The sequence below is a fragment of the Scomber scombrus genome, chromosome 3, assembly GCF_963691925.1.
Source record: "Scomber scombrus chromosome 3, fScoSco1.1, whole genome shotgun sequence".
NCBI classification, from domain to species: Eukaryota; Metazoa; Chordata; class Actinopteri; order Scombriformes; family Scombridae; genus Scomber; species Scomber scombrus.
Window position 1 is genome coordinate 26,941,679 of NC_084972.1, and position 21,364 is coordinate 26,963,042.

At 39.3% G+C, this 21,364-nt stretch overlaps 3 protein-coding genes across 3 annotated transcripts; 2 read left to right on the forward strand and 1 right to left on the reverse strand.

Moving 5' to 3' along the window:
• Positions 1 to 807: 807 nt before the first annotated feature.
• On the reverse strand, positions 808 to 1,773 carry LOC133977881 (olfactory receptor class A-like protein 1). Its single transcript, XM_062416180.1, has one exon. It carries the CDS (start codon positions 1,771 to 1,773, stop codon positions 808 to 810), a length of 966 nt encoding a protein of 321 aa, XP_062272164.1.
• A 3,929-nt stretch (positions 1,774 to 5,702) lies between these two features.
• LOC133978014 (olfactory receptor class A-like protein 1) lies at positions 5,703 to 6,656 on the forward strand. The gene has a single exon (XM_062416334.1). It carries the CDS (start codon positions 5,715 to 5,717, stop codon positions 6,654 to 6,656), a length of 942 nt encoding a protein of 313 aa, XP_062272318.1. The 5' UTR covers positions 5,703 to 5,714.
• A 1,385-nt stretch (positions 6,657 to 8,041) lies between these two features.
• phtf1 (putative homeodomain transcription factor 1) lies at positions 8,042 to 20,592 on the forward strand. The gene is made up of 17 exons (XM_062415988.1): positions 8,042 to 8,348; positions 8,546 to 8,689; positions 11,177 to 11,233; positions 11,348 to 11,417; positions 11,699 to 11,857; positions 12,695 to 12,878; positions 13,235 to 13,355; positions 14,501 to 14,698; positions 14,925 to 15,164; positions 15,338 to 15,466; positions 16,313 to 16,582; positions 17,108 to 17,239; positions 17,371 to 17,457; positions 17,708 to 17,863; positions 18,016 to 18,111; positions 18,914 to 19,039; positions 19,788 to 20,592. Exons 2-17 carry the CDS (start codon positions 8,660 to 8,662, stop codon positions 19,806 to 19,808), a joined length of 2,076 nt encoding a protein of 691 aa, XP_062271972.1. The 5' UTR covers positions 8,042 to 8,348; positions 8,546 to 8,659; the 3' UTR covers positions 19,809 to 20,592.
• The last annotated feature ends 772 nt before the right edge of the window (positions 20,593 to 21,364 follow it).

The following is a 21,364-nucleotide window of genomic DNA, read 5'->3' on the forward strand; positions in this document are numbered from 1 at the left end:
TGCCACATTCACAGCAAACTCTCAGGGCTTCTGCCAAGACGTAGCTTTGTGTCCCTAAAATCTCTTCTTATAGTATGTAAAACTCAGACATAAATTGTCAGCATCACATTGGCTTTTGTACAAAGTAATTTAGTGTTGATAATGAACACCTTGTACTTCTTTTTTTTTTTTTAGTCTAAAGAATATAGTTTTTCCATCAGGTTTTAACCAATTCACTGTGGGACAATTAACCTGCCTCATTAGCACAAGACATTTCCCAGGTTCTATTCAATGCCTTAATTATAGCTAAATGGGCAGCTGGAAGTCATTTGACAGCTACATTGAGCCCTGAGTCACCCAGGTATAATTCTTCCAACCAATTACAATGGAGGGAATACAATGAATAAACAAACAAAGCAACATAGTGCCAGATCAGCAGAGTTTCATTCAGACTAGTCTTCAGCAACTGGGCTTTTATGACAGTTTCTCTCTTTGATTATAGACAGTTACATAGGTATCCCCTGCACACATGTACACCATCTCATCCAAAACTACAGGTGTTATTTTACAACATATTTGAAATGTTAAATGACATTTTTATAACATATGAGGGGAAAAAAGCAATGTAGAACATGTTATCTTTAGAGTACACTAAAGCCACTGCAGTTGAAAGAAGAGTCTCTCGCCATTCCTATCACAAAACATAATTCATCCAATATATACAAAGACAGAATGACCCATGCATGACCCATACTTAATAAAAATTCGGTCCTCATCATCTCATCTTGCCCTTGATGCCCTGCAAGTAATCAACAATCCCAGCAGGCTTCACATAGTAGAGACACTTGTCGCTTTCTCCTGAACAGGCTTCTCCTGCATTACACACCTCAATCTGCCATTCACCTTCCTGTTAGATGCAATGATAACCACAGGGCTTAGTGCTGCATAGAGTGAGGAGAAGAATATACGCAGGTCAGAGATCAGTGAGGACCTCATGGTCTTTCTCACAGTGAGAGTGTACACCCAAAGCCCATTATCTACCCCGTAGAGAACCACATACAAAGTAACAAGCGCTACCACTGCTTTGGCAGCTCGTTGCTCAGCCCCACCACTTCCCCCACTGCCACCACTGCTGCTGCGGAGTCCCTTCACCTGCTGGCTGTGCTTGTAAAGAAAGACCAGGATGATCAGACTGGCTAGGGTCATGAGAGCCATGGGTACAACGTCTCTGCCCACCTGGGCTGCCCCGTTGGCTTCTTTGGACAACTTAGAAGGGAAGTACACGTAGCAATATTGTACATTGATGCCATGATTTGTTAGGCTGGAGTCATTCTGGGTGCCAAAGGAGAAGACTATGGCTGCTGAGCTCATGCAGGTGTTGAGGACCCAGAGGAAGAGGAACAAGAAGCCCAAATAGCGGGCTACCAAGGCACGGCCAGAAGCCCAGTATGATCCAGGAGGGGCGATGCACAGGCACTGGTAGGCGCTCAGGACAAAGGTGAGCCAAATAGAGAGGGAACGTGATGTTCGGTAGACAAAGATCACAGCTTTGCAGCCAATGTCTCCAAAGATGTTGGCCAGGTGGAAAGAAGCCAGGGTCTCCAGCAAACAGCGTACACCCACCACCAGCAGGTTGGCACAGGCCAGGTGCAGCACTATGGCATCAGCTGGGAGGAGCCGGTTCTCGTTGTAGAGCAAGAGGAGGAATGCCAGGATGACAGCCGTGTTACCCGGGACTCCCACAACAGTGAGGGAGAGATAGAGCATCCCACGGACAAACTCCTCAGATGGCATTCCTGCAGGGATAGAAAGCAGCACAAGAAAAATGTATCAATTAAATAAAAGCAAAAGCATTGTTAGCTGTAATGCCCTTCTGAATGTTATGTGATATCTGCTATTCAAAAAGCACCTCTTACCTGAGAACAGTCAGAGCTAAGAAGGTCTGAATTGGACCTTGTGATCTCTCTCCTGAAGTAGTCAGGTTGTTTGTGTTCTTATACTTGCAAACAAGCTAACGGTTGTTGGGTCTGTTTTGCATGGTCCACTGAGTCTAGACTTATCTTACCTCAGCCTCCAATTACTTGAGATCAATTCAGATGACTGCTTCTGTCACTGAGTGTCAAACAGACAGGATAACACAGAGGAAGCTGTGTTAGGATTCATTTACAGGCTACAGCCAGTAGACAGAGAAAATGGTGTTAATGGTGCACTAATATCTATCAGCCTAATGTTTATACTCAAAAAAAGATTAAATCCATTTCTCAATGTCACTATTTAATACTTTTTTCTAATTACTGATACTATGTTTAGATTCCCCTAATCAGACCGCTCACATTACTTTTGTGTTTTTCATTTCTGCAATCAATTTTAAAAGCCACTACCTATAAAAGAGACCGATCTTGTGTTGGTTAGTGAGATACCAACACCACAGTGTCCTCCAGTGGAAGAAAGTGAGAAACCAGAGCACCTCAGTCTACATGCTAGATCATCCACAGTTTCAGTGTGACACAGCACCCGATTTATGATTATATAATTCATCCCAAGCAATAAAACGTCTAAAAATAGAATTAAAACTAAACTGTGAGGATGTTGTAAAGGAAAATCACTGCTATGTGATTTAATTGCAACATGTCCCCCAGTAGGGAATTGGTAATGAATATTAAGCCCATTTCTCTTAAGTACATGATGAGATGTGTCCTCCGCTGAAATTAAAAGAGAAAACACTAAACCATTAATGAGATTAGCTACATGGACGATATCTTCATCAAATTTTTCAAAACCATTTATGAAGTGTGTAGGTATTGATAGGGTCGCATTTTCTTGTTACTTTGTACATTTACAAGTTAGAAAAATGTTGATTTTATCGTCTCCAAAAGGAAATTTGCCTTGCAGCCAAGTGAAACAGAGAACATCAGCAATATTACTTATATGTCTTTCTTTTCTTTTCATTTCTTTGATTTTCATTTATTTATAATAGTCCAGGTCTCACCAGTTCCTGGTTGCCCCAGGAATACTTGTTAGATGTCTTCTCTGATCCAAATTGTTCATAATAGAGTATGTTTGAACTTGTTTACCTATTGTTGTTACTCTATTTCTCCACATTATAATGGTTATTTCTGCCTACTTTGGATCTATGCCCTTTATTACATGTCTGTCCATATTAGAGCAGGATGTTGGTCTTCCCATTTTTATTTAAAGGAGTTTGTTTTGTTTTGTTTTGTATATATTTGGAGTTTTTCCCCTTATCTGAACCGAGGGTCTAAAGATAGACGGTGTCACAATATCCTCTGAAGCAAATTGTCAATAAGATAGATTTGATGTGATACAGGCAAATTCACTCTGACAGTGAAATAAAAATAGAATTTAAAGCTTGGTTGGCGTTTTTGAGAGGGGCATTATGCATGATTCAGTTATTTTGCCTGTATGATAAACATATATAAGAAATCATGTGTTGCACTGGCCAGTCTCATGAGTTTAAGTGTACGAGCAGAGACAAATAAAATCCAAGGTCCTCGGAGGTCACTTTTGCTCCCCTCCATGCAAATAAGTAGTCTGAGGCCCATCAATATCAGCCTGAGCAACTGCTGAGCCAAAAGCCTCTTAAACCACTTTTTTTTTGCTGGAGGAAAGATTAACAGGCAAAGTGAGGAAAAGCACTGAATATTCCCTCAATGCCAACCAAACACTAGTGCTCTCACCCGCATACTTAAATGTCCAAAGGGTTAAAAAAGTGACATTTATCTGATTTAACCTGAGTTGCAAACCTGAGCAGTAGTACATTATACTGTATATAATGATGCAACATTAAAACAATCACCAATTAAATGATGCCTTATACATGATTGTTTACAATTGGCAAACTATTTCAAACACTGTTATCACCAGTATGGAAATGTTGACTGGCCAGTATAATTAATAATATTTTATTATTCCTGCAAAATTAATAATTTATAAGATTTTCACTGTATAGACATTCATCAGAAACACAATATTACGTGTCAAAAAAATCATTGATAGTAAGACATTGTCCTTGTAGTGCTTTGCATGACCTGTTTTAAACCCACCTCTAATTGTATCATTGTAAAATAATTAGTTAATTTAAATTTAAAATTGTATCAGTGTAATGATTTAAAAAAAATATTTACATCAACCAAAACCAAAAAAAAACAAATCTGATGTCAGGAGGGAAAAAGCCTGGATTCTTAAACTTACAATTCACTGCACTCTACATGATGCAATCCCCGGGGAAGGACATGCTTGAACTTGCCATTTTAATTAGCTCTCTGAACATGTAAACATGTAAAAAAAAAAAAAATAAAAAAAAAAAAAACACATAGGGAAATAACACATCTTATGTTGCTTTATTCCAAGGCCTGTTCCCAAGAGAAATCACGCTTCTCAAACAACAGTTTCATCACAAAGACCCATTCTCAATTTTTGCAGTTGAGCCAATTTATCATAAATGACCTATAAAATGTTTTAATGTAAGACACATTTGCTATTTGCAGATTATAAAGCGAGTGCTGGTGAACCTTCACAGGTAAGAATTGCAAACTTCTGTTGTAGCATATGTCAGCTCTGAGAGTTAAGATTGTAAATGAATAATGGCTGGTTGTCCCAATGCTGCCAATTAGTACAGACATGCATTGTTATATGGCTAATTGTCTTGCTCCTCTGTGTCTTTTAACATGCTCTCAGGACATGGTGGAGACAAGGAGCACAAATTAAAGCACCAGCTGTGCATGTAAAAGCCTCTTGATGGCTCATTCAAGGCATCATCAGGCTGCTTTTGCATCAACAATAACCATACACTGGTACCTCCACAGGGGTTGTGTAAACTCTGTTTCTTAGCTCCACAGGGAATGACGTTGTAAGACTGACATGCAGTCAGTTTCTTCAGAAATTGAAAACTGACATGTGGAATTTAAGTACGGGGAAATACCACGCGAGCTGAGAATACACACAAGAATCCACATATGTTATTCATGTGACCCAAGGCTGCTCAGTTACTATTTATGATGATGGAAAACATCTCAACACTAAAGCCTAAAATTAATCTGTAATGCTGTGTTGATGTGCAGCCTGCAACACCTTCACTCATTTTAAAAACAACATTGATTTGAAAAAATTATATCACATTCGTCTTAAACTTGATGTACAGAATTAATGAACCGAAAATCCACTCTATGTCTAGCTCATATAGACGATGATTATATATAGATAATCCTGCTACAATCATCTTCACTTATTATTTATACATTGAGCTTGAAATCTGTGTGGCAAATACATTCCTCCTTTGTTTCTGCTATTGAGGAAAAAGTGAATATTGTGAAGGTGATTAGGATGTTAAATTAAATTCAGTGGTATTCCCTGTGCTGTGCTGAGCTTGCCCTCTGAGACTATTATTATTTTGTAGCTTAAATTTTCCAAACTCTGGGCTGAACACAGCAATGGTGGCCAATGATCTCCAAGTGCATCGAAGACTATAAATTATATGAAAGCGGGCTATTAAACTGTTTGTCTGTAACAGACTTTACGTTTCATCTGCAACTTCAGGTGAGCATTGTTTCTACTGACATCCAAGAAATAACGGATAATGTTTAGGCTATCTGTTCATGTAACTTCATGTGATCAACTTGGAAGATGTTTGTTCTGTGGTGTGTATTTATTGTATTTATAACAGATCTGATTCTCTGTCTGCTTTGCAAAACATGATCGGTGCAGGCCTTGGTGTCATGGATCTGTGTGTGACCATCAAAGGGGTCTCCTTCCTCTTGCAAACAGGTATGGGCATCTTGGGGAACACTGTGGTGCTGATGGCGTATGTCCACATCATTTACACTGAACCCAAGATCCTTCCTGTGGACATGATCCTGTGCCACCTGGCCTTCGCCAACCTGATGCTGCTGCTGACCCGCTGCGTCCCCCAGACCATGACAGTGTTTGGACTGAAGGACCTGCTAAATGATCCAGGCTGCAAGGTGGTGATTTACGCCTACCGTATTGGCCGGGCTTTGTCAGTCTGCATCACCTGTATGCTCAGTGTGTTTCAGGCAGTGACCATCGCCCCTGCTGGGCCCCGTTTGTCCAGGCTCAAACCTGCACTTCCCTCCTTGGTTTTCCCCACCTTTGCAGGACTGTGGCTCCTCAACATGGCCATCTGTATCGCAGCCCCTTTTTTCTCTATGGCACCACGTAATGGCACTGTGCCTGCTTTTACCCTCAACCTGGGCTTCTGTCATGTGGACTTCAGAGACAACCTGTCCTACGTTATTAACGGGGTGGCTGTCTCTGGAAGGGATTTTGCCTTTGTTGCCCTGATGGTGGGCTCCAGTGGTTACATCCTGTTGCTTCTCCACCGCCACAGCCGCAAGGTGAGAAGCATCCGCCGCTCTCAGGGTGGTGGAGCAGAGACCAGAGCAGCCAAAACTGTAGTCACCCTGGTAATTCTGTATGTGGTCTTCTTTGGGATTGACAATGTGATCTGGATCTACATGCTCACGGTGGCTAAGGTGTCACCAGTGGTGGCTGATATGAGAGTGTTCTTCTCCTCCTGCTATGCCTCTCTCAGCCCGTACTTTATCATTTCCTCCAACAAGAAGGTCAAGGCGAAGATCGCGTGTGCAGCTGAGCAAGACCAACCATCAGCGGACACGCAGGAGGCGAATGACAAATGACTCTTTCTCTATCTTGACAGGCTGTCGACTGACGTGCAGAATATGGTATCGTTTTGAACACTGGTGCACAGATGATTGTCATTTAGCTAGGCAATGAACCCTTCAGAAAGTAGTGATAGAAAGTAGTATTTCGAAATGGTGTTACATGGATTTTTCTGTAATATATATACAGTATATATCCATCGAAACCATAAATATACAGGTATATGGAACTGCTGTGTGGCTTGTGGTCATTTTGTATTAGAGCAGCAATACATATCATCGACATTATTGGTCGAGCTGACACAATTAGTCTATTAGTCAATCAGAAAATTAATGCTAATTAATTGATAATGATAATCAAATAACAGGTAAAGTCATACTCCAGCTCCTCAGTTATAGTATTGAGTATTTTCATGCTTTTGTTTGTCTTTTGTAATTATAAACTGAATATTTTTGTGTTTGTACCACAAAACAAGCAATGTGAAAGTGTCACCTTGGCCTTGAAGCAAATATGATTAGGAGTTTTTTCACTGTATTTTGACCTTTGATCAGTTGATCGAGAAAATATTATGGCACATAAATTGATAATAAAGTTAATGATAAGTTAAAGCTCTGTAATTGTCACTATCACCTCTATGGCTCTCTCTCATACTGCTCTCTGATTGGCTTCAATGTCAGCCATATTTGGAAAGGGTTACTTTCTACAGAAGCATATTGCATTCACTTGAAAAAAAAAAATTTTAAACTCTGTTTTTCTGAATAATTATTTTTCTTTGTATGTTTTTCTGAGTAACTTCTTTTTCTGTTTTTCTGATGAGTAATTTTTGTTTCTGTTTTCCTGAGTCATTTGTTTTTCGGAGTATTTTTTTCTGAATTACCGAGATACTTTTTTGTACTTGTTTCCAAAGGTAAAGAGCATCAATAGTAGGTTACTTGCAGGTGGGAACTTCTTGCAGGATTTTGAAGTATCTCATTAATCCAGAAAAAAATTAGTCCGAAAAACAGAAGAAGAAAAAAATACACTGAAAAAAAGGGAAAAGGTTAATCTGAAAAACAGAAAAAGAAAGGAAATTACTCAAAATAAAACAGCTTTTTTATGTATTTTTTAAGTGAATGCAATACGCTTCTGTACAATACGATTTTGTAAGTTCCGCCCTCAGATTAGCCTGTCAGGCAGCGTTTCCCTCTGTTACTGCGCTACAGGCCTTAATATTTAAATGTTTACGAGACAATATAGAGGGGAAGAATGTTGATTTGACACTAAGGATAATGGTAGCAATTTATTGTCTAACTATTTTAGACGCTTTAGATTAAATCTGTAAACCAGGTGAGCACAACATCCACCTGAAAGACCATACTCAGGGAAAAATAACCACAGTAAAAGAGCACAAACCCCGGAAAAGGGAAGTGGAAGATTGAGCCAAATGTTAAACAAAAGTGAAATTAGTGAAGTATAGAGCACAACAAGTAAACGCATCAGCAATTAGACATGTTCGTATGAAGAAAACAGTCTGTAAATGTAAGGTTTGTAAGGAGTTGAATTGCATTAAAAGTGTAAGATGAGGTGAAGCAGACAGCAGCTAACAGTGTCACAACAAGACGCTGCAACGCCCCTAAAAAACTATTTATTGACCAGTCATCGTTTTTGGGATGATTACTTAAACGTGTCTTCCAGTTTGTGCCAAAACCAGCTGTGTATTTTCATTCCAGGTAAGCGAATTAACATTATTTTGTCTATTATTTGCTAAGAGGGGAAGCTAACCCTTAACTTTGGTTACTCAATGTTTTTACTTGCCTCACAGCTGTGTTATTGCAGCTATAAATTGTGTTGTGCATGTTAGTCTCCTCTTTCCAGTATTATATATATATATTTTTTAATCTGGCTGTGTTTATTTGTGTTTTAATAGTGAACACATCTGGATCCCTGCCCAGTCCTCCTCCTCCTCCCCTCCCTTTCCTGTGCTCTCCTATTTGAAATGACCTGACTCTTGAGTTCACTGGTTTCCAGCATCAAACAGACAATGGCCAGAATAGCCTGGTATCAAGAGAAGGTAAGACCAGTTCAACAGGTTACTAGTTAGTGAAAAACATTATGTGTTGATATTTACTATGCCTGCTGCTGCTTGCCTCAGTGAATTCACTTTATGAGCCAAGCGTGCCAGTAAGATCTGATGCCCGACACAAGCCAATACATGCCCTAAAACATGACCTGTAATGATGGGCATGTCTTAAAGACAGTGGAGTGTAATACAAAAAAAGTGTTTTTCTTTGCTGAAGTTGTGATGGGAATTACGTCTCTTTTTAGTGAGCCACATCATTTGGCTCAGTTCAGACATCAAGAGTCGGCTCTTCATTAATCGCTATAAATCACCCAAATGTATTATTTTTTCACCTATGATTGGTTTGTGTGCACATACATCACCTAAGTTATTCAGTGCAATTATGCTAGACTTAATAATTTCCAGATTGCCATTAATTTTACATTATGTTAAGTATATAAATATTAATGTAAAACAGTAGACACTATTACAAGTGTGTTTAACAATTTATTTATATTAAATGTTGTACATTTTTAAAAAAACTTCCCAAAACAAATACCATTCACAAACAAATCACACTCATTACTATTAATTAACACACTTGTTTATATATAACTTTAACCCTTACATACTGTTCATATTCTGACTTGTAATTAGTCTCTACACCAATTCACATTCATAAACTCCCCCATCAGTCATTAATAACTATCTGATTAATCTTTTGGAAAAAAGACATTCACAATCACTATTTTATGGTCTAGTTGAACATTTTAAAGAATATAATCAATACAACAACATGTCTGAATGCGGATTTTTGTGATAAACACAGGAAAAATGTGTATATTTGCATTTATAAAAATGTGTATCAGCTGCACAAAAATGAAAAGAATGTTGCGTTTTATTTGCTTTTTTGTGTACTGTAGGTCACATTAGGTAAAGTCCGGCTAAAAGAAATATGGGTATAGGGTGTTTTTACAGTTCTCAAATGTAGAAATTGGTCAAATTTGACCCTGAACAGTATGTAAGGATTCACTCAAATGATAGTGAGGCAAAGAGAGAGACTTTCTCTTTGTCTTTGTTGCTTTCAGCCATTTAGGCGGGCCCAGCTTTCTGAGTCTATTGGCTGCAAATATTAGTTCTGCCTTACAGCCTACTTTAAATCGTTGTGTGCCTTTCTCCTTAGATTTGAAGCAAGGGGAATTGTTACAAAAAACAAGCAGCTCTCGGTCGGGTAACGTAAAGGAGCCGGCTCAACCAACACATATTCGTATTAACAATATTTGTTAAAGGGCTATATGTGAGTAAATGTTAGTTAAACTGTCTCAAGATGCTCATTTGACTAGATTATTGTTGCAAACAGATAAGTACTAAATATAAAAGACCTGTCTGAACTGCTTCAATCATACTGTAGATTACAGGTTTTCAAAGTGGGAGCTGAATAAATTATAACATTATAGTTATTACATTAAGTTATCAAAAGGAGATCACATAGAATAGCCTGAATGTGTGTGATTAGGTTAAATAAATAGTCTAGAGAAACTGTTGTTTTGGGGGAATGTTACTGTTTTTCCCTCTTTCCCACAGTCTGAAACTAATAAATGCCTTCAGACAGATGTTTTTTATATATTTTATGTAGTATGAAATACGTCACGCAGCGATATCAGACTACCTTGGCTCAACTGTTGAGTATCTGTGGGATAGAATAACATAAATATGATCCTATAGGTGTCCAAGAATTGAGCAAAACTAAGCGAGTAAACTAAAGGGCGCCTTTTTTCCAAGCTTTGTCTGAGAAGAGGCCCACAGTCAGACTTTGAACACCCTTGATCTAGATTTGACCTACTATGAGTCATTAAAAGTCAACCAGAATACTCAGGCAGGAGGCGGCTGAGGGAAACAGAGATAAAAGCGTTTACAGCCGTGTGTTGAATGGCTAGCTCTTGTAAAGTAACATTATAATACATCTTTTTAATTTGCTCCAGTAATATTGTGTTTTCATAGCCTGAAATCGAAGTTTCTCTCTCTCTCTCTCTCTCTCTCTCTCTCTCTCTCTCTCTCTCTCTCTCTCTCTCTCTCTCTCTCTCTCTCTCTCACTCTCTCTCTCTCTCTTTCTCTTCCTCTCTCTCAGTATTTTGACCTTGATAGTCTCTCTCCTGCTTTGTGTGTGTGTGTGTGTGTGTGTGTGTGTGTGTGTGTGTGTGTGTGTGTGTGTGTGTGTGTGTGTGTGTGTGTGTGTGTGTGTGTCTCATTAAACCAGCTTGCAGATTTTACACCTGCGTTTCTCAGATGTTAAATTTAAAATGCAGTTACCTCTCCCGTAGTGGTCAGTTATCAGGTGCTGCAGCTATTCGTATACCTTTCCACCCCCCCCCCCTCTCATATTTTTGCACAGGAAAACAGTAACAGTTCATATATAGTGGCTGCAGATTCTTTTTTAAATATCCTCCGAAGTGCTTAATTTAAAGGAAAAAGATTTTAAAAGTGATGTTTTTTCTACAGATCGGGGCCTACGATCAACAAGTCTGGGAGAAGTCACTGGGGCAGGCGGATCTGAATGTAAGACGCCTAAAATCTCTGTAAAGAAATAAACCTCTTGGTAATTATGTGTATTATTACTACATTGTTATTATTACATTATTACTAAATAAGTACTCTTTGTCTTTCACATAGGGTTTGGACAGCAAACCAAAAAAGACGGGTCACATCAAGTCAGACCTCATCGATGTCGATTTAGTAAGAGGTGAGAGTGAATGAAGTTCTTAGTTCTCCACCTATTGTGATTTTGTTTGGTAACACGCACATTTGCCAACATTTGCAAACACAGAAACACACAAAATAGCCAACTGTCTTCTTCCCCTTTTTTGCCCTAAACATGAGCTTTATATGCCTATATTACCCGTAATGCTCTATTTGTATGCTCAGTTTCATTTACTTCTTCTTCTGTTTTGCTTTAATGAAAGTAAAATATATTTGAGTATTTATAATACTTTGAATAAAGTTGTTTCTCATTCCTCCCCGCAGGATCCACATTCAGCAAAGCCAAACCAGAGAGTCCCTGGACGGCTCTGACTCGCAAAGGTCTGGTCAGAGTGCTGCTGTTCCCCTTCTTCTTCAAGTGGTGGATCCACGTGACCTCCAAGTCCATCTCCTCATGTATCCTCGTGCTCTACTTCATGCAAGGTTTGCTCAAAGTTTCTCAGTTTCATTCACACTGGTATTAAAAAAATTAACTTGACTATAAATATATTAAATTTGATAAACCTAACTTTGAGTGTTTAAACATTTACATAATGACTTTTGAATTGAGGTATGAGTAAAGGGCATTAATTACACATGTATACATAGTTTAAATTAGAGTTTAAGGTAAAAGTGACTCATAATGTTATGTCTTGACATTATTCATTTTCACATTTTTCCAAAGATGTCATTAAAACATCACTCGGAGAAGAGATTAGGAAGAAAAATCATGTCCTAATATACCTAATCTGTGATGCTTTTAGCCAGCATGTTTGAGATTTATCAACCATGATTTAATAATGGTTTTAAAAGTAATAAAATTGAAAGAGAAGCTGGACACTTAAAAGTACTTTTATTGCAAACAGTGACATTTTAAGTGTGTAGTTCTTCAATTAAAACCATAGACTGGATATAAAGAGATAAAAAATTAGTACTGCTAATGCTCTTGCAGTAAAAATCCTCCAAACTGGTGCTAAATGCAGATTTTTCTAAAGGAAACAAATATAACATGGTTCTTGATATCTTAAATGGGCAGGATGCTGTTCTGATTCTTTGTTTTTCTGCCATTTGACTTGAATGTAAATAATTCAAATCCTTCATACAGCTTTAATCCTGACTGTGTCTCCATTTGTCAGTTTGCACTCAGTTATATGTGCAGCAATAATCCATCACAGCTGAGCGGCACAGAAAGACCTCATTTAGTAAGCATAAATTCTGTTATAATGTCTCCCCTGAGAGACCGCTTTGTTTGCTGTTGCCAAATGTTTTGCTTCCCTTCAGTGCTAGCAGTGGGGCTGTTCTTGGAGGTCCCTGGGGCGAGTGCCAGTGAGGTGTTTGGGCCCATGTGTCTGATGCTGCTGCTGGGTACCGTGCACTGCCAGATCGTGTCGACTGAGTCCAGCCGGTGGCCCTCAGGCAGTCCAGCTGCCAGCAGCACCTCCACCAGCCCTGCGCGCAGAAGGAGGTGGTTTGCTCATTGTTAGGCACTACACATTTGCTTTTACTAACACACTCTCACCTTTTGGCACATGCTTAAACTCCTACATCACACACACACACACACACACACACACACACACACACACACACACACACACACACACACACACACACACACACACACACACACACACATACACGCACACACACACACACACACACACACACACACATATATAGCCCCAAACACTTTAAATCAACCTAAAGTTGTTCTGTGCTATAAAGCTTCTCCAGTGCTCTTAATAATGTTTCCACTCCTGTGGTTTTAGCTGACAGTGTCTGCTGTGTGCCGACCATCTCTTCTCTCTCTGTCTCCTTCAGGCCAAGGAAGGGCAGAGGGCAGAAAAAAACCGAAGACAAGAATGACAGCGGGGACACAGAACAGCAGGGGTCCTGGCAGTTTGACGAAAGCCAGCGATTATACCGAAACGAGGAGAGGAGGGTACAGTCAACCATCTAAATCTCAGCACTGCAGCATGAAACAAAATGATATCAGTCAGCAGCTGTGAATTGTAGATTTTAAGTCTCATTCTTAACAACTTATTTTTGATATATTTAAATGTATTTATTTTGTTTTGCCGTGTCATCTTTTGAGAGACCGATTGATTTAAACATTAATGTATCTCAACTGTGGCTGATAAATGGCACCAATATAGCAAAGATAAAGAGAAGTACCTGTGTCTTTAATGCAAATAATAACCGTCCTTGACTATAATTCAGGTTTATAACAAACATTGGAACTTGAACAAAGATTGTATTTGCTTAGAGCAGGGGTTCTCAAACTTAATGGGGTCGGGGACCCCTAATGGCGCAAAATATTTTGCAAGGACCCCCTCTTAATCACAACACAAATTTGGGCTTACAACTTACATCATATAGGCTTAATATCTGTTCTGTCAAATACATTGGAACATTTTATTACCAGAACATGTTATGTTGATACCTCAATAGTTTCAAACAGAATCATTTCATTGCATTTTGGCCTAACTTGACCTGTAGCAAACTGTTTCAAGGACCCCCGGGGGTCCCCGGACCCCACTTTGAGAACCACTGGCTTAGAGCACTTGTGCTGGAATTCAATAGATTGTCGGATAGTTTTGCTATTTTTTTTCAGTCTCCTGTATAACAAAATAACAGAATAGAACAGAACAGAATAGAGGCTAGAACAGAATAATAGATGTTCTAGCCTCAAGGTCTTTCCATTTGAACTGCTGGTTTATACAACATTTACATTTCAGCAACATTGTCTATTTACTAGCTCTGTTGGCCTGCTGAGTGATGTGTAGGAGTATGGAAACTTAAAAAAAAAAAAAAAAATGTTGGACTTGAAAAACAAATTGTCATTCAACTTTTGTGAAAGTCATTTTAAGTTTAGAGATGTAATTCACTTATTTTATAAAAATGTCTTTAGAAATTACAACTAATTTGAAAAATGCATTAAAAAACAGGCTTAAAATACAGATGTAATATGTAAAGATTGCATCATATTACACCATTACAGTATAGTCTTAAAAATCGGTCATATTTGTGCACATGTTTTGGATGGTGTTTGTAAGAAATATGTGTTGTCTTGATATTCTCTCACAGAGAAACAGAAAGTCGGGGTTCGGTGCATCCGACGAGCTGTCTAGTGAGGAAGAGGAGGGGGTGCAACCAGTGGAAGTGATTCATCCACTAACTCATCAAGAGAGACACCCTGCTATAGCCCAGCCAGCATCTGCACCAGTGTCATCTGTTAGAAATAGAAATACAAAGTCTAACCCCAAAGCCACAATAAGACCTCAGGTAGACCTCAATGTTTCACTGTATGGTATAAAACATTTTACAATTTACATCGAGCATTCAGTTGTTGCAGAGATAAAGATTAAGTGCAAACAGATAAAACTATAGTAACATATGTATATTCTACGTGTGTGTGTGTGTGTGTGTGTGTGTGTGTGTGTGTGTGTGTGTGTGTGTGTGTGTGTGTGTGTGTGTGTGTTTCTTTTTTATGTAATGGCATTTTAAACAGGAAGGGGCTTCCGTCAAGATGAAACCACGTGAAGTGGAGCGTCTCAGGCCGAGCGAGGGCTCTCGTCCAGCCTCCGACACCGATGACACACTGTGGGAGGAGCTTCTCCAAGGACCCGACTCCGGCTCCACGGGGAGCAGTGACAGCGAGGGGAACGGGAGGTACAACTCCAGCATGGCCCTCACACAAGTCATGACTCCGAGTAGCGATGATGAGAGCCTACAGCAAGGAATCACGGGAGTAAGATCGCCAAAAATATGAGAAAAAATGAGAAGATGTTTGGAAGTTTTTGTTTATCATGATGAGATGCAATTTGGTACTAGCATCATTAATGTAATGTCATAAATGTCTAGATTTTAACTAATTTTTTAAACACCAAATAATTGAATGTTATTTATTGTGTTTGATTGCAGCACCAGCTGTCCTGGCTGCAGGCGTGTCACCCATCCAAGGATCGTGTCAGTGCTATAATATGGGAGCAGGGCGAGTGTAAAAAAGCAGACATGTCAGTATTGGAGATCAGTGGGATCATCCTTACTCGGGTATACATTTTCTTCTTTATGTCAGTGTAGATTTTATCGATAAAGATAATGTGCTTGGAGTCTTGTGTTAAGTGTCTGAAGTGTTTGCAACCAGACCTTTGAACTGTGAGGATTTAAATCATATCATCCAATATTGACACATACAAACATCTAGTTTTACCACTTTGTCAACAACGCAATCTCAACTGACGCACTGCGTTGCCTTTTAAATGCTGTAGTAAATATAATTTCAATCTTGAAAGACAAACTAAAGCAGCAGATAAAAATTGGAAGTCACATTTAACATGATAAAGTCACAGCACAGCCTTTAATTATCACACCATACAGCTTTTACCAACTGATAACAGGATGCAGGTGAACTCAACTTGCTCTCTGCAGTACTGCTTACATTCGCCATGTGATCAGGGGCCAACCTGCTGCGGCCGTCCTCTCGTGTCACTAAAAGTGCACAGAGTCAATGTAGGTTAACTAATGGACAGAGATAGAAACTGTTACATAAAAGGGTTCCTCGCTGTCAGCAGTACGGCACTCGTGGGCTGCTGTTTCTACTCTTTGTCTTCCTGACATCTGCTCTCTGACAGGCTCATTGAAGATAAGACCCACCGTCTTGCTGTTTGGCAGCAAATCAAAATGACAGATGACAAACCTGTGACTGTCGCAATAACAAGGATACCAAGTTGTTCTGTGCAATATTCAGTCAGACATAAATAATCACTTGTCAACTTGTCTGAGTGAGTGAGGTGCCAAGACAAATTTGTAGTTTGACTGATACTTCCATCAACATAAACTGTAAAACAAGAAGTCTCCTGTCTCCATCTTCGTCTCTTTCTTCTCTCTTGTTGATAGGTGAAGTTGGTGGAGCAGGATATGGGTTACCTTGTGTTTGGTGGGCTGGTTACCGCCACACTGGCGCTGCTTCCCTTTGTCTTCCGCTTGGTTCAACGTCTGGACATGTCAAACTTCGGCTCGCTGTCCCCGATGGAGCTGTTAGGAGTCGTGGTGGGACCGCCTGATGCCAAGGCCTACACCTTCCTCTTCATCACGACGGTACAAAGAGTCTCTCTCACAGGACTGTTCTTCTTCATGATGTGTGTGGCTGAGAGGACCTACAAACAGGTGAGCGATGACTTTGTATTGTATGAGGAGCTGATACGATGAGTTGATTAATCAATTTGCTGATCGACCAAAAACTGAGTATCTCCTGGTTTTGGAGTGTTGGTTGGATAAAATAAGATATCTCATAGAATAAATAATCTGTCAATTAAGTAATAAATATGTCAGTAGATCTGATAATGAAAATAATTTCATCCCTTATTGAACGAACCATTCTCCTGCTCTCTGTCACCTCTGATCTTTCAATAAAGTTGTAATGACAATAATCATACAAGCAGTAAAAGATATATCTAAATCTATATTCTATGTATATTCTACTATTAAAACTGATTAAAAATTCACAATGCAAAGTACTTAAATAAATCCAGATAGTTTGCAACTCACTCACACTCATCCATCCATTCATTCACTCACATTAGCTCATGTCCTCTCCCCTAGTAGCAGTAATGAGCTGCCTCTTTGCAGGACTGATGAACACTGTCAGGTGTTTTGCATGTCTGAAAACGTATGTCCACGTTTTACCAACAGAGACTCTTATTTGCCAAATACTTCAGTCATCTCACTTCAGCTCGCAAGGCCAAGAAATCCGAGATCCCTCATTTCAGACTGAAGAAAGTGCAGAACATAAAGATGTGGTTGTCACTACGCTCCTTTCTCAGGGTGTGTATTCTCCTGCTCTAACAAACATTCACCTTTTAATTTATGACTGTACATAGTTTCACCACTAGAGGGGTGTGATAGACTTGCCTTTGTTTGTAATGGTGTGTCATTGACTCTCTTGTTCATTGCAGAGACGAGGGCCGCAGCGATCCGTTGACGTCATTGTCTCCACTATCTTCCTTTTAGCACTTTCCATTTCGTTCATCATTTGTGCCCAGGTCAGTCATATCTGCTGCAACAGACCTGCTCTGTTTAGAAAACATTAAACAATGCTGTGCAAATAGTGTGAGTCACACATGCAAATACTGTGAGTCTCACGGAAAATAACAGGCAGAAAGTTATTCATAAAACATGCGATCATGTACCCTTATTGCCTAGATCAAGATAAAACGCAAACTCAATTTAAAAAGTATGCTGTATTCTAAAGTAATGCGGGAGTATAAACTGGTTGGTTTTGATCTACGTCAGCTTCTACACAGCCACGAAACATTCCTGGAGTCTCTGACAAACTGGGATCTGATGGTGTGGTGCTCCTCCCTCATGCTCTTTCTGCTGCGGCTGGCCACGCTGGGCTCAGAGACAAACTACAAATACAGTAACTCCTCGGTGCTGCTGACTGAGCAGGTAGGTCTGTAAAACACATGGAGTGATTTCAGTGGGTTCCCCTTTGACATGACACTGTCAGCTGATTCATTCATTCGTCAATGCAGGTTTAAATAAATTACTTGGGTCTTTATTCTGCAGTTTACAGTATGTAAAACTCTTCTTGGTTTCAGATAAACTTGTATCTCAAGATGGAGAAAAAGCCCAATAAGAAAGAAGAACTCAATATTGTGAACAATGTTTTGAAACTAGCTACAAAACTGATGAAGGTGAGCATGAATTGAACTTTTCTGTTTTACAGCCTGGTTTTCTAGTTTAAAAGGAAATTGCTTCAGTGTACTTGGCTGTACAGATGTGTTGTCATTTACTGTCAGTTTTCTTAGAGCTTTATCCCCCAAATTCTATGTCTGAAGTGTTTCTGAGTGTAATATATTGAGCATATAGCACATTACAGTAAATTTAATTTGGCCTAAATATGATTAAGAATATATCAAATCAAGTTTTTGTCCAGTCAGGTCATTTAAGTATCAACAGTAGCAACGTCTTTACACAGTATTTATACTTTACTGCATAATACAGCTGCACAGTGCATGCAATAAGAACATTAATGTAAATATAGGATAAGATATTCCTTTATTAGTCCCATAGTGGGTAAATTTAAATTATTGCAGCAGTAGTGGATAGCAAAAAATCAGAAAGAGCATCCATAGAAAGAATAAAAAACAATACATAGTAAGTTAGTACACAAGCAATAAAAACACAATAGTAGGGGAAACAAATATAGGAAAAAAATAACATTATGTGTAATATATAATATTGGTGGTGAATGATAATATATCTGAGTTTATTATTACTTCATTGTTACCTGAGTCTATTGTTAAAACTACTCCAAATTCAGATTAGTTTGATCTATCAATAAACATGTCCTCAAAAACAGCTGCCCATTTGTAGTTTTAACTTAGATGCTCCAAAGAATAACATTTAAATCACCATTCCTCATAAAAATGATGCTTTGTCTTGCAGTGTGTGAGCTGACTCAGTGTATTCTCTCCTCCCTCATCTCTCCTCCAGGAGCTGGATACTCCATTCAGACTGCTGGGTCTGACCGTGAACCCTCTGATCTATAACATCACCAGAGTGGTCATCCTCTCCGCTGTGTCTGCTGTGGTCAGCGATTTGCTCGGCTTCAACATCAGAGTGAGTCTTTGTGCCAACTGGTAAAATTGCTGTGTCTTAAAAAAAATAGTGCAAGAAGACAAAGAAATGGATGGAAAGAGGAAGTCATGATTTTACACATCTTGTAACTCCTCCAACTTTATGGTATTGCTATAATAAATTGCTCGAGTGGCCCTTAAATGACGCTTATGAGATTTTCTCTTCACAGTTGCATGTTCATCTAATTTTCTTGCTTTTGGTCGAGGCCATCTGGCAGTCAAGTAGGTATCATGCATATTGAGACTTAAAAGTGTTTTAACAAGTGTATGATGAGCTCTCAAAGGAGAATATGCATCAACTAACGTGGTAGCCCAAATAACAAGTACTATACACTGATAAGCGTCAAAGTGCTCTCAGTAAGGACAGTGAATTCTTAAAGGAATAGTTTGACATTTTGGGAAATGTCACAAAATGTGCTCCCCCCGCTGACAGTTAGAGGAACGGCACCGCTCTCATAAAGGTGAAATAAGTATCAGACTCTTATCTCAGCTTGCCTGGCTCTTCCCAAAGTTAAAAAATGTACCTCTAAAGCAATTTGTAATTCATACATTTGTGATAGAGACAGATTAAACAAAAGAGATATAATTTGTTTATTAGTAAGCTTTAGAGCTGATGGTAATGGGCTTTTATGATCCTGTGATTATGTGTTGGTGTTCAGTAAAAATGTCCTTGAACTGACGGTAATCTTTTGTCTCTAATTAAAGTTTTATATCCTCTTTTTGTTTCCCAGCTGTGGAAAATTAAGCCTTAATGTGAATACAGCAAAACCACTAAACAGTCGGACACACATGGAGACCAGAGAGTTCCCCGGTGTCCTCTGCAGACGGCCTCTCATCTACAAAAAAAAAAGTGTGCTGACCTACTGACAGTATATTTCATTTGTTTGTGCCTTCCAACTGAGTTTCATCTGTCCGTCACAAGCCTGAGGTGCTCTGACAATCGCTCACACGCACACACAAACACAAACACACACCACTACCGGCTGCTCAGCTGGTGTGGCAGCACACAGTTTCCATCAGCCACTAACCCAGTGCCTAACCTTTGACCCCTGAATGTTCCTCAGTGTGTGGTTAAATATAGTGGTGAGGCTTCTGTGGCATCCCGTCTTGTACAGATGTTTTGGACACAAAGTGAGATGTAAAATAGTGAATTAACATTAATGTAGATAAGTTTGTTTTAGTCTGATTCACTGAGGTTTCTCATCAGTGTAGTACAATCAACTGTAAAACAAGCGACGTGTTATCAAAGCCAGTAAATCAAAAATGGATGACAGGCTGTGTTTTAAATTAAATTAATTTCCATAGGACTGAAGATTTCAACCATTTTTTGTACAATTTAAAAGAGAAAACCTTGTAAGATTGTAAGTGGGCTTTATTTATTTGGGGTTCTGTTTTAGCGCTTAAACTTGTATCATGACTCTATGACCACTATCTGCCTTTTTTTGTAATGCAGACCATTGTTGAATAAAATAACTATGCAAAGAGGAGTGTAGTTGTGCTTAAATGAAATGTTTGATAGAGGTGAATAAACTGTTTTTCATCCATGCATGTTTTGCATCATTTTTAATTTATTTGTATCATGCTTGAACTTCTTTTGCACAGCTCTTAGTTTTTTGTACTGCTTTTCATTTAAGTGATAGAGGGCAGTGCTTTGACGTGTGCTATCGTATGTCTATTATCAACGTTACGGTAAGGGGAACAAATATGACGTAGAGGCACACCTCCAACTTGGAAGGACACCAGCCGGCCGAGGCAGCTCAGCTCCAAGGACAGGCCGAGCACACTGGCTCCTTCGGCCGCCGAGGTGGACGGAAACTCCCGGTCTGGCTCATCTGGAGACCGCTCCGTGCACGCTGATCACCGGCGTCCGCTGAGGCATTTCTGGCTGGGAAGACTCATTTTTTAATCTACCGACTGGGTAAAAAAAATAATGAACTAGACAGATGAATGTGATGCTGTGAAAATGCATGCTGCAATGGATTCTATGTTTAATTGTCATCTCTGCTTTAGTGTCGCATGGTTATGGAGAGGAAATGATCACCTATCTTGCTCATTGTCATATGCGGCTTTTGTAAATATAGTGCGTTGTGCAGTTTTTTTTAAATGGATAGATGATGTGGCAGCGCATTTTTTCCTCATTGCAGGAGTGCAAGCCATGTTGCCAGGGATACATATCTATATCCATAACACGTTTTCAGGAAAAATAACAGCTTTGTGCGCAGGATTCACAATGCAGTCACACGCATGTGGGGATATAACACGTTGCATGCATGTCTCATATCTCTGTTTCAGACCAGTTTGGACAATG